Below are 17348 nucleotides of genomic sequence, written 5' to 3' on the forward strand. Positions count from 1 at the left end.
CTCAGAGAACACAGGGTACAGTCAGGATCACAGGAAAACTCAGAGAACACAGGGTACAGTCAGGATCACAGGAAAACTCAGAGAAAGCAGGGTAGACTCAGGAAAAACAGAGTCAACTCACAAGGTTGCAATCTTGCTACTGCCACATGTTATGACCATGGGTGTCGTTAGCATATTGTTACTGCAACATCTTTCGTCACGTAACATATGTACAGGACGTGCCATACTGTGCACAAACAATCTAATCCAAAAAATTATCCAAATCCTTCACTGCACACGAATTAAAGCCACGTGCTAATATCAAATCAGTGATTCCATTCCACTCCAGCACCCCCTAGTGTTGAAAATGCAGCCCTCTGCCTATGCAATCTCCCCCTTCTATTCAAATCACGACCTCTCTTGTGACACCACATAGAGATGCTATCGCACCTTAATAGTGAAACCTTGGCCACCATTCGCGAGAATCAGGAGGAGATCACGATGCCATGTTGGTGCTATCGCCCTCTCATAGTGAAATCTCAACCAATATTAACACGAGTCCCAGCTCATGATAAGATCACGACGCCATGTGAGGACTAGCGCCCCCTTGTGGAGATGCCTGCACATGAGCATGTGATCGCTGTGTACACTCACCCTGCAAGCAGTCATGTCCCAGCCAGCCGGGCAGGCAGTGGCACTCGCCCGTCACGTGATCGCACCGCGTCGTGTTGCCACCGCACGTGCACATCTCTGCACAGAGGGCGCCGTAGTGACCTGCCGGGCATGCTGAAACAAGCGAACACGCGGTCACATGCACGTCGGTCGCCCAGGACGTAATCGATTGAACACGTGTGCTATGGTCAGATGGTGCCATCGGGACACAACCTAATCTCGTAGATACAGACCAATTGTTCGATATTTTTGTTAGGTCTGTTAAGCTTGACCGGCCTGTAAGCGGTATTACATGCATATGCATGCCAAAATGTCAACTTGGCCGGACTTCGTTACCAAGTACTGTTTTTATAGTGTCCTAACACAATAATTATTGGCTAGAGCTGTTTGTTAATCACGGAATGTGTACAGCTCAGTAGCAAGGTGGGTTTAGATGAACCAACAGTGGTTAATCATACAACGAATAACTGTGAATAGCAATCGTAACTTTATTCATTAATTTGAAATCATTTCACATCATTACGACCTTAGGTCGACGTGACTTAATTGTTTACAATGTATTTATGTAACGTACTGCAAATGATCATCGATAATGGCAGAGTGGGAGGGAGCGTGGAATCTTTTGTGCGCAATACAAGTATCTCACGTGTTTCATGCATGCCTACTACTAGTTTTTTTAGTTTTTATTCTCTATCTCCATGTCACTGATCGTGATCACGTCATTCAGTGTTCATGCTGCTACTACACTTATTGCTCACCGTCGGTGCAGTCAAAACCAGTGTAGCCCGGCGCGCAGGGGCACTGTCCGCTAACAGGGTCACATGACCCATCACCGTGGGCACACGCGGGACACGTGAGTGCGCAGTGTGGACCGTAGTTGCGGCGCGAGCAGACTGTAGTGTAGCAAACGACAAGCGTGAACGACGAAAAAACTGTGCTGAGCGAATCACGAGCGAGTGAAAAATCAACAAAGATTAAGTGCTTTCACACGACGTGAGTTCATAACAGTTGATACAAATACAGGTGCAAGTTTCTATGTTAATCGTGGCTAAAATGGTGTACCGAGTGAAACACTGCTATAGCTATACTACTATTAGAATACTACTACTATAGAATCATCACAATGCTTACGTATGAATTCACATCAACATTATGATACAAAACCGAAACACATTGACATCACGGTGATCTCTAGAAATGATTAAGCTATCCTACGTAAAGTTGGCTGTTGAAAGCGTTTATAACAGCAGATATAGTTACAACACCATAAATGGTTGTGTTGCACAGTTAGTGAAGGAGGAGGAGGGGAGCAAGGGTAGAGACATCGAGATAGAGAGAGCGCACAGAAGAGAGAGAAGGGGGAAGAGGGAGCGAGTTATAGCATGATAGCAAGTAACGAGAGAGAGAGAGAGAGAGCTTTTAGCTAGCGAACAGAGGCCGGAAAGAGGCGATGAGAAAGAGAGCGAGAGAGAGAGAGACAAACACACAGACAGACACAGAAAAACATAACAAGAGAACGCTACATGTCGACACCAATCAACGACGGATGAAGACACGCACGCACACACACCCACACGCACACACGCACGCACACACACCCACACGCACACACGCACGCACACAACCCACACGCACGCACACACACCCACACGCACACACGCACGCACACATGGCGCGCACTCACCCTGATTGCAGTTGGCTCCAGTCCAGCCAGCCTGACAGAGACACTTCCCACTCACAGGGTCACACGAGCCATTGTTAGCGCAGGCACACTCTGTCTGACAGCTAGCTCCCCAGAATCCATCAAGACACCGGCTCGTACACTGAACCCCTGTAAACACAGCAATGATATAGTGCCATGCACTCACACTGACAGTCTATATAATATATCACAATCATATAGCATATTTAATCATATATCTAGTTATAGTATATATATTTAATATCATACATAAATAATGCATACATGCATACATCATTAGGCACGCCGCAGCACGCACGCACGCACGCCGCAGCACGCACACAACGCACACACCACACACACAGATAAATCTAATCATATATAATGTCTAGTCAGGATACAAATTGTCCACAGCCAATAGGAATGATTACGTCACAACTTGTGATAATAAGGATGACAATATGTCACAATTTATGACAATATAGAGATGACTACGTCACAACTTGTGATAATAAGGATGACAATATGTCACAATTTATGACAATATAGAGATGATTACGTCACAACTTGTGATAATAAAGATGACAATATGTCACAATTTATGACAATATAGAGATGACTACGTCACAACTTGTGTAATAAGAATGACAAAAAAAAAAAATTATAGTCACAATTTATTGCACGAATATAGAGATGACTACGTCACAACTTGTGATAATAAAGATGAACAAGTCACGTACAACTTGTGACAGTAGGGATGGCTATGTGTATACATATACATATGTATACGTCACAACTATTGACACATAACAGGATGATATGCACGATTTATAATACGTGACAGGACCTACCTTTCCATCCAGGTCGGCAATGGCAGACGCCTGTTGCCACGTCACAACCATTAGCATTCACACAGCTGCACGTCTGCAGGCAGCCAAACCCATACGACATGCTCTACGAGAGGAAATAAACTGCATTATTTATTTTAATTTATTAAAATTACAAATATATTTAACTATTATATGTATCGTATTTTATTATCACTAATTACACATTATTAAAAAAAATTATATTAAGCCACTACATTGAAATTAAATGCAATATTAAAAAATAATATAATTAAAAAAAGTCACTATATTAAAATTAAATCAATTATTGAAAAATGATTACGTTAAGTTAGTATAATAAAATGTGCTGAGCTGTCTTTCACCTCGACTAGAAGAAGTGACAATCCTAAATATAATATACTAATTACCTCCGCCAAGGGGTTGGCAGGAAGGTTTATGTTTTCAGCCCGGGTGTGTTTGTTGGATTTGTGTGCGTTTGCGTCGTTTTTTGTTTGTGTACAGCTAACTGAAAAAGTTATGAATGTTGTCATAAAAATTTTCAGGGATAGGTCAGAAATGGGCTACTTAGAATTGGATTAGCGATTTTGGTGGTGATCTGCGGCATCCAATTCATTAATTAAATTAATATGTAAAATTTTCAGAAGACAGGTCAGAAATGGGTGTAACTTAGATATTATTAGCATTGATTGGTGCTGCATCCGCATCCAATAATTATTCATTAATTAATTAATAAAATTTTCACAGTGAGAGAATTGAGCTGCCTTGGCAGAGGCAAAGAGCTTATAATGATATATTATAAGATGATTGATTATATATGATTATTATCATTATAAGCTCTTTGGCGGAGGTCTGCGCTCTCCGAGTGCTCTAGTTATTTAATGATATTACGTCCACACGATTTTAGCAATAATACCTATACCTTGAGATCATTAAGAACATCCGACCTAACGATTATATCTGACAGGCACAGCCGTCATCTGTCAGGCTGATACACAGCTGTCATCTTTAACCTTTCTAGGCCCACAGGTTGTACGCAATGACAATAACATGTGACACGTACTGCACCAGCTGGTAGGCAGTGACTGTGTGGACCACTGACACACATGACACATGCTACACGTGCTAATTGGCATATATAGGTGACCGACCATACATATCACCATAATACCCTATATGCGAGGCGGGATTCTACTGTGCAGGCGATGTTTGCTTTGAGGTGTTCGTGTCTGTACTAGTCTAATGGGTCAGGTGCGTGTCTGGTGTGCCACGTGTGTGCGTGCCAGCGTGCGTGCGTGCTTGTGTGTGCGTGCGTGCGTGCGTGTGTGCGTGTGTGTGATGTGCGTGTGCGTGTGCGTGTGCGTGTGCGCGTGCGTATGTGTTATGGACATGTACATGTATGCCTACAGGACAGATGGCAGATGGTACATACATCATCAACATGATCGCTCATCTATTCACTATATACACTCAGACAGTACTGCAGGGGTAGAAATTAACTTTTGAACAAGGGAGTCCAACGGACTCCCTACCCTCAAAAAGAGAGAGTCCGCAGCAAAATGAGGAAGTCCGCAGTCTGAGGTTCAAAATTAAAGATATTAACAATAACGCATGTGCTTATTTTTAAAATTAATGCAGTTGCACGTCTGCCAAAATTTCTTTGGACATTAGCTGAACAAATACAGTAATTCCGCGAGGCCGTGCTCCGGAACGAACTAGTTAGTATGACAGAATTTTCAGGGAGTCACACGGACTCCTGCATATGTCAAATCAGGGAGTCCGACAGTAAATCAGGGAGTATTTGAATTAATTTCGTTAAAACCGTTAATTTCGCACCCAGGACATACATATTGTCATTATATATATGTATATATGTATATATACTTACGGGACAGGTGACGTTGCAGGCGGGCCCCGTGTAGCCGGCGTTGCACGTGCACGTGCCGGTGAGGCGGTTACACGACGCTCCGTTCTCACACAGACAGGTGATGTTGCAGTTCTCGCCGTAGGATCCCGATGGACAGGGCAGCTCACAGTGCATGCCTGTCCAGCCTGGTGAACCCACGAATAAACGTGAGAGATCAGTACACAGATAAATACGAGTACATAATGTAACCCGGCCACGTTCAACGCACAGCCCAGGCTGGTGACACAGCCAGGGGCGTAGCTACGGGAGGGCCTGGGGGGCACGTGCCCCACTAATTTTCTGTGCCCCCCCACTGAAAATTCATGCTTGATAAAAAAAAAAGTGAATTAAAAACAATGCCGTTAGAACAGTATAATACAAAGAAAGAGGGTTCGAACCACATCTCAGTAAAATTATATATTGTGCCCCCCACGAAAATGTAAGGCCCCCCCAGTGCCCCCCCGCTGAAAAAATCCTAGCTACGCCACTGGACACAGCAGAACGCGCACACGAGAAGTCCACGAATAATAAAGCAAACGTCAATCTAACACATTCTCACTATTCGTGAACAAGCTGATCTGCAGCCGAAAAAAGTAGACGTAGCCAACCTTTCCATCGGATAGAAAAAAATTATCGATTTCTTTATAGATCATAAAGAAAAAATTTTCATCACATATTTGCTCAGTAAATCGCTGTGGCCCTCTCCAACCTTGCTCAAGTTCACCCCCCCCCCCAGCGAGTATGATAGCACTAGAGTGACAGTGTAAGAAACACGCAAATTACGTGAGAAATGACGACTAGAGAACAACAGCCCACGTGTTACGACACCTAGCCATGCCCCTCGTCACTCGGGGATGTCAAAATCATCTCTCAAACTGAATACCGTCATATCTGCACAGAAGGGTCACTCAAACTCCGTGGTAAACACTTCAACTTTCAAAACTGCCGCTGAAAGAATCATTGATTCAAATTTCGGGGCTAATTTCGAATTAAAACACAGCCTGCAAACATTTTAATTCAAACTGCAAAATCAGGGTTTTGCCTGGTTAAATAGTCATTCGCTGGTACATTACATAAAACCGCGCTACACCGCCGGGGTGCGGTGAGAGCGGGTGGTACGTGTGGCGCCACCTACCGGCTGGACAGTAGCAGAAGCCGCTGACAGGGGAGCAGGTGGCGTTGCGTTCGCACAGACATTGCTGGGTGCAGTTCATGCCAAACATTCCGACAGGGCACGGCCGCTCGCACCTGGAGAAAGAGGAAACGCATGTAGATAGATTGAGCTACACACACGCATGCACGCATGCACGCAAGCACACACACGCGTGTACGCATGCACGCAAGCACACACGCGTGTACGCATGCACGCAAGCACACACGCACGTATGCACACACTCTTGCACACACATTCACACACGCACGCACGCACGCGCGTACACAGGCACACACGCATGCACGCACGCACGCAAGCACACACGCACGCACGCACGCACGTACACAGGCACACACGCACGCACGCACGCACGCACGCACGCACGCACGCACGCAAGCAAGCACACACGCAGTCGTATACACACACTCTCGCACACACACGTACGCACACACGCACGCACGCACGCACACGCGACATATTTATACACGAGCACAGGGAATCTATAGCTCACCCCCAGCCCTCTTATTTCTTCTAACGATGATAGTACATAGAAAAACAAGCTGACAGCAAGCGCTAAATTTTCTTGCGTGAGATAAAATCCTTGAGAACGACAAGGTAGAGGGGAGGCGATTCGCACACAAGCGATTTCCTATCAATTACCAAACATAGAGGCTACGGGAAATTATTCTGTAGTTACGTATTCCCTTACTTTCAGGAAAATTAATAACTACGTCAATATGGATACGGAACTCAGCTCATCTGTTGCAGCGACGAATCATAAAGTAAACAATAATCGTGAATTTCTACGAAACGCCTAATATTACACGCATTGTGCTTACTTACTTAGGTGCCAAACAGTTGTATTCAGCTTTCAGGGTCGGACAGAATTGGGCGTGACTAATAACATTTAACCAGTTTTTCGAGCGAACACGTGTGAACGCCATTAGATAGAGCACACAGTTTCGTGTATTCAGTTCGGGCAAGCGTATACATATCACAGAAGAATGAACTATTGTACGCCTGCACTATTGATCCTGCTTCTAGGTTTGCTCGCTAGGTATACCTATATATAATAAAGCCATCACGTGCTTCTCATATTTATTTTGCTACGTGCGCAGCTATGCATGTAAAGTCTGATATCGAAAGAACACGATGTTATCAAGAGTAGATAATAACACATGTGTTAATGTGTTATTATCTACTCTTGATGTTATGTATACAACAACCCACGCACTTGGCATGACGTATGTATACATTGGTGCCATCACGACACACATAATATTCTGTGGCGGTGACTAGTTTTCCCACTCTCTCTCCCCACTCACATACTATCTACACACCAAACGCTGAGAAGGACAACAATACAAGGAAAGGGCACTACCTCGCACCTTCTCTCCCTCTCCTGAGTCTCCCCCTCTCCCCAACCACACACCCTTTACTCACCGATCACCGTGGCACCATGGCCCACGTCCGCAACTGCCACATACATTTCTCCCCATACTTCCTCCCTCGCACCTTCTCCCCCTCTCCCCTTCTCCTTCTCTCCACACCCTCACACCCTTTATTCACCGATCACCGTGGCACCATGGCCCACGTCCGCAACTGCCACCTACACTTCTCCCCATACTACCTCTCTCGCACCTTCTCCCCCTCTCCCCTTCTCCCTCTCTCCCCACCCTCACACCCTTTACTCACCGATCACCGTGGCACCATGGCCCACGTCCGCAACTGCCACCTACACTTCTCCCCATACTACCTCTCTCGCACCTTCTCCCCCTCTCCCCTTCTCCCTCTCTCCCCACCCTCACACCCTTTACTCACCGATCACCAATGTACCCCGGCTCGCAGCCACAGCCGCCATCTACAGGGTTGCACAGTCCGCTGTTCTCACACTCGCACTTCTCCTTGCAGCCGGCGCCGTAGGTGAGGGCCGCACAGGGGGCGCCACAGGTCGGGCCCGCGAAGCCAGGCCGGCACTTGCACGCGCCCGTGCGTGAGTGACAGCTGTGGAGGGAGAGTGACGCGCGTCAATGAACGATGGCAGACGCGGCGAAGCAGACGACAGGCGGTACTGACAGCCGCCCGCGTACAACCACGTCAACGTGCCTTTAATGCGCAGAAAGGAAACTATAACTAACCCTCTGTCCATCTTTGTTAAATACACCAGAGTGCTATTATTACTATAAATACTATACAATATTATATAATACTGTGTAATAGTGTATAATACTATTCAATAATATAGTATCATAAAGAATATTAAAATACGTTACATTATTAAGTGTAATTATTTATTATATATGACTACAATATATGAAATTGCGAGATACTGCATGACTGAAGTTTAGTTAAACATCACTATAAATTTTCCGACCTATCATCCTGACCTAAAAATACATTTCATGCGTTCATATCAATATGATGTTATTTAGAACATGGTTTTCTACCTATGTCTTGCTTTGGTAGTACCCCAAAGTAACTTGAGGTTTTAAGCCACTTTCATGAATTTTGTTTCAGTTAATTTAATTCCATTTAAACTTTACTGAAATTACCTAACTATAAATACATTAGAGAAATAATATCAAGAAACTGCTAACAACGCTCACGTTTTTATCTTGCCAACAAGAGTTAAACAGAATGTCTCATAAATAATTATATTTATTACCACTTTGTACACACAGGCGCATGATTGCTGAGTTTGCCATTTTACACATCATAAATCAAACGATAGAACGTTTTTGCATAATAGATAATCGTCGCGTGACAGAACTAACTACAGGATATTACACAGATTTCCTGCAATACGTACGTCCCGGCATTGCTCTGAACAAGCTCTGTTCTTTTTCTTCTTCTTTTCTCTCTCTCTCTCTCTCTCTCTCTCTCTCTCTCTTCCTCTCTCTCTCTCTCTCTCTCCCCCTCTCACTCTCTCTGGCTTGCTCGCTCTATCCTTCTCTCTCTCTCACTCACTCTCAAGCTTCCTCTGTTTCTCTCTCTCGCTTGCTCTTTTTCTCTCTCTTGCATTCGCTCACGCTCAAACGAAGGATATGTACACACTTTCACTCCGGCCCACGTGACGTACTGCTCTCGTGTCGCCCAGGACTTCCTCTCAAAACGTTTTTGCTAATGATATATCGTTCGCGTGAAACAATTAACTACAGGATAATTACACAGAATTTCCTGCAATACGTTACGTCCCTGCATTGCTCTTGAACAAGCTCTTGTTCCTTTTTTCTCTCTCTCTCTCTTCTCTCTCTCTCTCTCTCTCTCTCTCTCTCTCTCTTCTCTTCCTCTCTTGCTTCTCTCTCTCTCTCTCTCTCTCTCTCTTCTTTCTTTTCTCTTCTCTTCTCTCTTCTCTCTCTCTCTTCTCTCTCTCTCTCTTCTCTCTCTTCTTCTCTCTCTCTCTCTTCCTCTCGTCTTTTCTCTCTGGCTTGCTCCCTCTATCCTCTCTCTTGCTCTCTCTCTCTCTCTCTCTCTTCTCTCTCTCTCTCTCTCTCTCTCTCTCTTCTTCCCTCTCACTCTCTCTGGCTTGCTCGCTCTATCGTTCTCTCTCTCTCACTCACTCTCAAGCTTCCTCTGTTTCTCTCTCTCGCTTCCTCTGTTTCTCTCTCTCGCTTGCTCTTTTTCTCTCTCTTGCATTCGCTCACGCTCAAACGCAGGATATGTACACACTTTCACTCCGGCCCACGTGACATACTCTCTCGTGTCGCGCAGACTTCCTCTCACGCCGCCAACGACATCCCTACTTTCCATCGCCATGGCTACCGACTCACCTCTCGGCGCCCCCTGGTGTGCACTGGCACGTCTCAACGCAGTCAGGGCCGAATCTGTCATCGGGGCAGGTTCTCTGCTGGCAGAGGGCGCCCTCGTAGCCGTCGTCGCACACGCAGCTGCCATTCGACGACAGGCAGGTGGCGCCGTTGTCGCACGCGCATCGCTCGCGGCAACCGTTGCCGTAGCTACCGATCTGGCAAGTCTCCTATGAGCAGACGACAGCGGCGTTACGACGAGCAAACAACGCAGCCAGTGAGATGTCACAGCGACGTATTGCATGTTCTTCTGGCTCAACGGTGGCAGAACTAGTCTAGACAATATACGCCAATACACATGTACACACATACAGACACGCACGCATGCACGCACGCACGCACGTACGCACGCACACACCCGCACGCACGCCCTAACACACATACACACACATATATATATACATAAGTACTAGTAGTATATATTTTATATATATTATGGCTTTACGGATTAGTAGCTTTAGTGAGGCGAAGACAAACATTCAGCAACAAGCTTTGTTCATCTTTCTCTCTCTCTCTTTGTCTCTCTCTCTCTCTCTCTCTTCCCCTCTCTGTATGCCTCTCTCTCTCCCACGCACCCCACCCTTCCTCTCTCGGTCTCTCTCTCCCATGCACCCCACCCTTCCTCTCTCGGTCTCTCTCTCTAACTGCTTCTCTTTCTTCCTCTCTCACTCACACCCACCCTTTCTCTCGCTCTTGCCCTCTCTCTCTCTCTCTCTCTCACTCACTCCACCCTTTCTCTCGCTCTTGCCCTCTCTCTCTCTCTCACACACTCACTCCACCCTTTCTCTCGCTCTTGCCCTCTCTCTCTCTCTCTCACCTCACTCCACCCTTTCTCTCGCTCTTGCCCTCTCTCTCTCTCTCTCACCTCACTCCACCCTTTCTCTCGCTCTTGCCCCCTCTCTCTCTCTCACTCACACCCACCCTTTCTCTCTCTCTTTGTCTCTCTCTCTCCTCCCCTCTCTGTATGCCTCTCTCTCTCCCACGCACCCCACCCTTCCTCTCTCGGTTTCTCTCTCTCACTGCTTCTCTTTCTTCCTCTCTCACTCACTCCACCCTTTCTCTCTCTCTTGCCCTCTCTCTCTCTCTCTCTCACTCACTCCACCCTTTCTCTCGCTCTTGCCCTCTCTCTCTCTCTCACTCACTCCACCCTTTCTCTCGCTCTTGCCCTCTCTCTCTCTCTCTCTCACTCACTCCACCCTTTCTCTCTCTCTTGCCCTATCTATCTCTCTCTTACCTCACACTTGTCACCGATGAATCCAGGTAGACACACACAGCTGCCGTTGACGTGGTCACAGATGGCGCCATTGTAGCACAAACATGGCTGCAGACAGCGGTCGCCGTACCGGCCCTCTAGGCACGGATTCGCACACACGGGGCCCTGCGTTACACAGAACCGTCAACGACCAAATAAAATTATTGCCGGAAAAAACTTCCGCTTGGTTCTCTCTTATTACTCGCAGCTATTATTAGCAATGCTCTTAAGATGCTACTAGGCGAAATTCCTCCCTAGAGTAAACATCGGCTGCAGCGGCTGCAGGGGGAAAACACGAAACCAACCGGCCAGTGAACTGCTTGCCTGCAGTACATCGCAAACCGAGGAGCAAAGTAATATCACGTTCACTGCAGATGTGCTATCTTGAATTTTTTCTCAGTTTACTCCCAATGTGTTCATATTATTTTACTTATTTAATGGCTGTACTGAAGACAGTGATGCAGCAGCCATCGCCGAGATGGGCAACGAATCGACCGTCGCGCAATTTGCAAGTTAACAAGCCGAAGGTCATTAATTGTTTAACGAAGAAGCAGCAGCCTCTTTCTTCGCACTTTACCACCCGCTGTGATTCACAGTAAACGCACATGCGCACGTGAGCTGGTGAGTCAACGCTGCGGAATTTTTTTCAAAAGCTCCACTTTTGCGTGACACAAAAACTCGCACTCTATCAAAGCCTTTGGCATCACCACTGGGCAAAGCTACACAGATGATATAAACTGCATGGTGGTACGTGATGTATGGACGGATGTAGGGCGTTGATGACAGATTATCACAAGGCGAGGAACAGATAAGAGGAGAGAGGCGGAAGGAGGGAGGGGAAGGAAAAGAGAGAGAAGATAAATGGGAAAGGAAGAAAGGAGGGAAAGAGCACGATAGAGAAAGCACGCATGAATAAGAGATAGAAGAATGAGAGATAAGAGAGAGAGAGCATGAGAGAGAACGAGAGAGAGAGAGAGAAAGATGAACAGAGCTTGTTGCTCATTGAGCTTGAGCATAATAGAGAACGAGAGAAAGAGAGAGAGATAGATAAGAATAACAGATAGATAGTAAGAAATGAAAGAGAGAATGAAGAAGAGAAAGAAAATGATAGCGAGAGAGAAAAAACGAGAGCAAACGAAAGCTAGAGAGGAGTAATGGAAAGATCGCGAGGAAGGGACAAAGACACCGGGGGAGGAGACAGTGGTGACGCCACCACGCGTGAGTTAAGCCTAGCGCAGAGCTGCGATTTTTGGTTGCTCCTCGCTGCAACCTGCAACCGCAAGCGATCGGTCGATGTGTCGCCGCGTGTGCGCACACATGCAAGTTTGAAGCAATTCTAGAGCAATTTGGAAGCGATTGGGAGCGACGAGTCGCTCAAAATCAAAACAGTTTGATTTCTTGCAACTCGTTGCAAGCGACCAGAATTGCTATGAGTTGCAGTTGCACGTTCCCGCAGACATGACGATTTCACAGCAATTTCGACTGCGATTCCAGAATCGCAGCCGAGTTGCATGAAAAAGTCGCAAGTCTGCTCTAGGCTTTTACGTACGGTCCATCCTGGCCGACAGTGGCACTCCCCCGTCGCTGCGTCACACGTCGCGCCGTTCTGACACTGACAGGTGCCACCGCAGTTCGCTCCGTGTGTACCCTCGGGACAGCGTTCCTCGCATCTGCAACACGGCCCAGCGAGAAACACTTGTAACACTGAGAGAGAGAGAGGGACGAGGGGTGAGGTGGGTTAGACAGTGAGAGAACGCGAGAGAAAAGAGAGAGGGAGAGAGAGAGCGGAAAGGGAGAGAGAGGAATAGAGAGAAAAAGAGAGAGAGACAGAGAGACAGCGAGAGATGGGCGTTGTGACTGTGAGGAAAAAACAGAGAGAGAGAGAGAGAGGAGAGAGATAGTGAGAGAAAGAGAGAATAGAAAGCGACAGAAAGATCGAAAGAGAGACAGGGGAAGAGTTAGACAGTAAAAGAACGTGAGAAGAAAAGTGGGACAGAGAGAACGGAGAGGGAGAGAAAGGAAGAGAGAGAAAGAGAGAGACAGAGACACGGAAGAGATGATGAGAGAGTAAGACAGAGAGTGAAAGAGAGAAGCAGAAAGAGAGAGAGAGAGGGGGAAGATGAGGAGGAGAGAGGGAGAGAGAGAGAGCCATCTGACGCAGCAGCAGGGGCTCCCAGCTCCATGAGGAATCGATTGCGTGCACGCCCACTCAACTCACTGCACGTAGTAAGTAATGTAAGAGTACAGCTCTAATGGATCTAGTCCGCTTACTTATAACATACTTCCATACTACCAAGAGCGGATACTACCCCTGGCCTGTCCCCGGCCAAGTAAAGTGAATCTACCAAGAAGATAGATTATTTTCACCCTCTTATAGCACTGCCATTCTAAGCCAGGCCTGTACCACAGAGAGAGGGAAATGAATGTACCACCTTAACAGAACCGCCCGTCCGCGTGGCATCCTGTAACTGACTCTACCATGGCGCTGTAAGCATGCTGCTCCTACAGTCCGTGTAGTGTGCAGTGTACTTACAAGGGGTGACAGGAGCTTTACATATACTTACAGGGGGCCAAATGAGCTTTTCCTACTTACAGGGGGTGACAGGAGCTTGTCCTACTTACAGCGGGTGACAGGAGCTTGTCATACTTACAGCGGGTGACAGGAGCTTGTCATACTTACAACGGGTGACAGGAGCTTGTCATACTTACAGGGGGTGACAGGAGCTTGTCATACTTACAGGGGGTGACAGGAGCTTGTCATACTTACAGGGGGTGACAGGAGCTTGTCATACTTACAGGGAGTGACAGGAGCTTGTCATACTTACAGGGGGTGACAGGAGCTTGTCATATACTTACAGGAGCTTGTCATACTTACAGGAGGTTGTCATACTTACACGGGGTTGTCATACTTACAGGGGGTGACAGGAGCTTGTCATACTTACAGGGGACCACGGAATCCAGGATTGCACGTGCACGCGCCGCTCATGTGGTCACAGGTGGCGTTGTTCTTACACTTGCACGCAGAAAGACAGAGGGCGCCATAAGTGCCCTCCGTGCACGGCTGGCTGCAGTCGTCGCCATGCCAACCTGCGGGGTAGAAGAAGAAGCATGTCGAAACACCGAGGGACGGATTTGCGAAGCAGTGGGTGCATGAGAGTTTAATCTACTTGAATTACTTTTCGTTCCGCGAACGGCCAAACAACATCTCGTGGATATTTGTCACGGTGCGGACTGTTTAACGATGACACGGGAAAAATGTTGTTCTGCCCTCCGCATGCGCGTGTTGACTTCCGCCTTCAATGGACCGATTTACCTTTCTGCCGCTTTTAAACTAGTTTTCAGCTCGTTTCATGCCGACGTCTCAGACATAACAGCTCAATAAAGTTGTCGGAAATAGATAAGAATTGAGAGAGCCGGCATTTTCTTGCTAACGACCACAATTTAAACGGTCGTATTTCCTCGTGCTATGGTGAGTGGTGAAGGTCATTCGGCAAATAAATGATCATAAAATATTGACATAAGCCGCCGCCATTTGCGTATTAATGTGCAGGACAATAGCTTTGCTGCTGCTGCTGCTGGTGGTGGTGGTGGTGGTGGTGACAGTATTGGTGCAGCAGCTGCTGCTGCTGCTGCTGCTGCTGCTGCTGCTGCTGCTATTGCTGCTGCTTCTGATGCTATTGCTGCTGCTTCTGCTACTGTCACTGCTGCTGCTACTACTGCTGCAGCTGATATTGGTGCCTGTAATGCTACTGCTGTTGATGACGATGGCAATGACGATGATGACGATGATGATGATGATGATGATGATGATGATGATGATGATGATGATGATGATGATGATGATGATGACGTTGAGACGCTGCTGCTGCTGCTGCTTGACTTACCAGGAGCACACTGACAGACTCCGGTCGATGGAACGCAACTTCCGCCATTGTAACACTGACACAGGTTCTCACAGTTGCTTCCCCAGCGATCGGCAGCACACGCTGTCAAAACAGAGAGAAACATCAAATAGTTACGCCCAATGTTAGTGTTAATTAAGATAACACTTATGACTGATGTTAATGTTATGAGAGGCTCTATAGGATCTCGTATTGTTAAGAAGAAATTTGCGAGGATTTTTCATTCTCGTAATTACTTCCCGTACGATGTTTCTGTCAACGGTCTACGAGAAAACGTTCATGTTAATTGTTAAGGCTAATGTTGAAACTAATTCATTTTGTTTCTGACGACGGGCCCCGGGTCATTAAGAAAATGAGGTGACTCATAAAGGCCTGCAAGAAAAGTTCTCACTCGGGGAAATAATACAAAAGTATATTACTCAAAGAAGACTTCGCTCAACACGAGAGGTGCTTCTCTCTCATATACGTGTGCATGAGAGAAGCTTTCACGCGGCAAAATATGGAACTATATATAACTTAAAGAAGCCGTGGTTAAGCATGAGGGTCACTTGATGATTTCGCGTATGCATGATAAAGGTTTTCTTTCGGGGAAGCATGGAACTATATCATAAGAAGCCTTCTGCTAGTGCAGACAGATGAATGGCAGTGCTCCTCTATCGCGTGCACGAAAGAAAGGTTACACCGAGAGAAGCATTGAGATCTAAACCACTTCAAAATGCCTTGCAAAGTTTGGGTTAGGGCAATAGGGACGTTGAGCGACTCCGACTACAACCTCTCTGCTCTCGTCGCGACGCGCTCTCTCTCGCTATCTATCTCTCTGCTCGAATCCTCTCTCTCTCTCTCTCTCTCTCTCTCTCTCTCTCTCTCGTGCGCGTGTGTAAGAATGGTTTTCACTCGGGAAAAAAGAACTATATTACTTCAAGAAGGTTAGCACAGGCAGACCGTTCTTCTATCTCGTACCGCGTGTACGAGAGCTTTTACCCGCGCAAATACGGAACTACATTACTTTTGAGAAATAAGATTTTAGATTAAATTTACATTACACGCCTGACATCCCGCTCGATCGACTGCATTCGGATTGACCAGCGGCTGCGGCCGGAACGACAACCACGCGAGAGCGGCTGCACTAGCCGTAGATTGTGCAGACTCCTCAGGGAATACGAAAAAACATACGAGCGTGCTAAGCTAACACAGTCATCATCACCGGAATTGTGTGTGTGTGTAAGAGAGGGGGAGATGGGCGATGGTGTTTGCGGTTTTAGGCTGACCGCGGAAGGCTTGACGGTGTGGACTCTTCGCCCGGACATGGTCGTCGTAGATAAATATTTTAGATTATTTCATTATTCGGTGTCTAGAGGGGTCTGCCATTTCACAAGTTGGTGTCCGCATGTGTGTCTGTAGATGCATGGTATCAGGAGCGTATAATAACAAATATATATTTGTCATTATACGCTCCTGATGGTATGTAGTCCATGCCGCATTTTGGCATCTGAATTTGCAGATGTGTATCTGCAGATGTGTGTATATGTCTGTATGTGTCTGGCATATTGCAGTCACAGGCTATTATTTGTGTCTGTAGGTGTGGTTAGGGACAGGTGGGATGAGTGTCACAGTATGACAAGCATTACTTATGCTGAGAGGGTCTATGTCCCACGGGGTACTGCCGGAATGTACCCTGGGTACGGTCCGGTATACNATCGGCCGATGGCGTCGGGCGATGGCATCGCCTGGTGTGTCCGGCCCTTAACATGTGCCACACAGAAGCATTGCATCCTCATACATGAGTTTAGCTATTACACACATACAATGTCCCTTCCCATTGTCGTACAGAAGGGAATATGTAGGCTAATGTGATATACGACAGATGTGACGTGCAGACGCACGTACTACGGACACTACATTGATCCTGCTCACGTTATAGACAGGTTATAGATATATTACCAGTAACGATTACAAAACCGTGAAATCCACCGTGTCTGCGTGCATGCCCGAGTGCAAGCGTGCATGCATAGTGCGTGCATGCGTGCGTGCGTGCGTGCGTGCGTGCGTGCGTGTGTGCGTGCGTGCGTGCGTGTGTGTGTGTGTGTCGAGCGTGCGTGTGTGTGCGTGCGTGCGTGTGTGTGCGTGTGTGTATGTGTGTGTGTGTGTGTGT

The 17348-nt window shown here is 46.9% G+C and overlaps 1 protein-coding gene across 1 annotated transcript in view; it reads right to left on the minus strand.

The window, feature by feature from the left end:
• The window catches only part of LOC106805785 (multiple epidermal growth factor-like domains protein 11), a 25924-nt gene extending 11555 nt beyond the window's left edge, over positions 1-14369 (minus strand). The window contains exons 1-11 of the mRNA XM_014807510.1: positions 14237-14369; positions 12844-12964; positions 11277-11420; positions 10007-10212; positions 8058-8240; positions 6219-6331; positions 5066-5229; positions 3184-3286; positions 2336-2482; positions 1410-1544; positions 634-765 (exon numbers count right to left, since the gene is read on the minus strand). Of these exons, the coding sequence (XP_014662996.1) occupies positions 634-765; positions 1410-1544; positions 2336-2482; positions 3184-3286; positions 5066-5229; positions 6219-6331; positions 8058-8240; positions 10007-10212; positions 11277-11420; positions 12844-12964; positions 14237-14280 (1492 nt within the window). The 5' untranslated portion in view covers positions 14281-14369. The remainder of the gene's footprint in view (positions 1-633; positions 766-1409; positions 1545-2335; positions 2483-3183; positions 3287-5065; positions 5230-6218; positions 6332-8057; positions 8241-10006; positions 10213-11276; positions 11421-12843; positions 12965-14236) is intronic.
• Between the last annotated feature and the right edge of the window lie 2979 nt (positions 14370-17348).

The sequence above is a fragment of the Priapulus caudatus genome, unplaced genomic scaffold (genome assembly GCF_000485595.1).
Source record: "Priapulus caudatus unplaced genomic scaffold, Priapulus_caudatus-5.0.1 Scaffold127, whole genome shotgun sequence".
Lineage (NCBI taxonomy): Eukaryota > Metazoa > Priapulida > Priapulimorpha > Priapulimorphida > Priapulidae > Priapulus > Priapulus caudatus.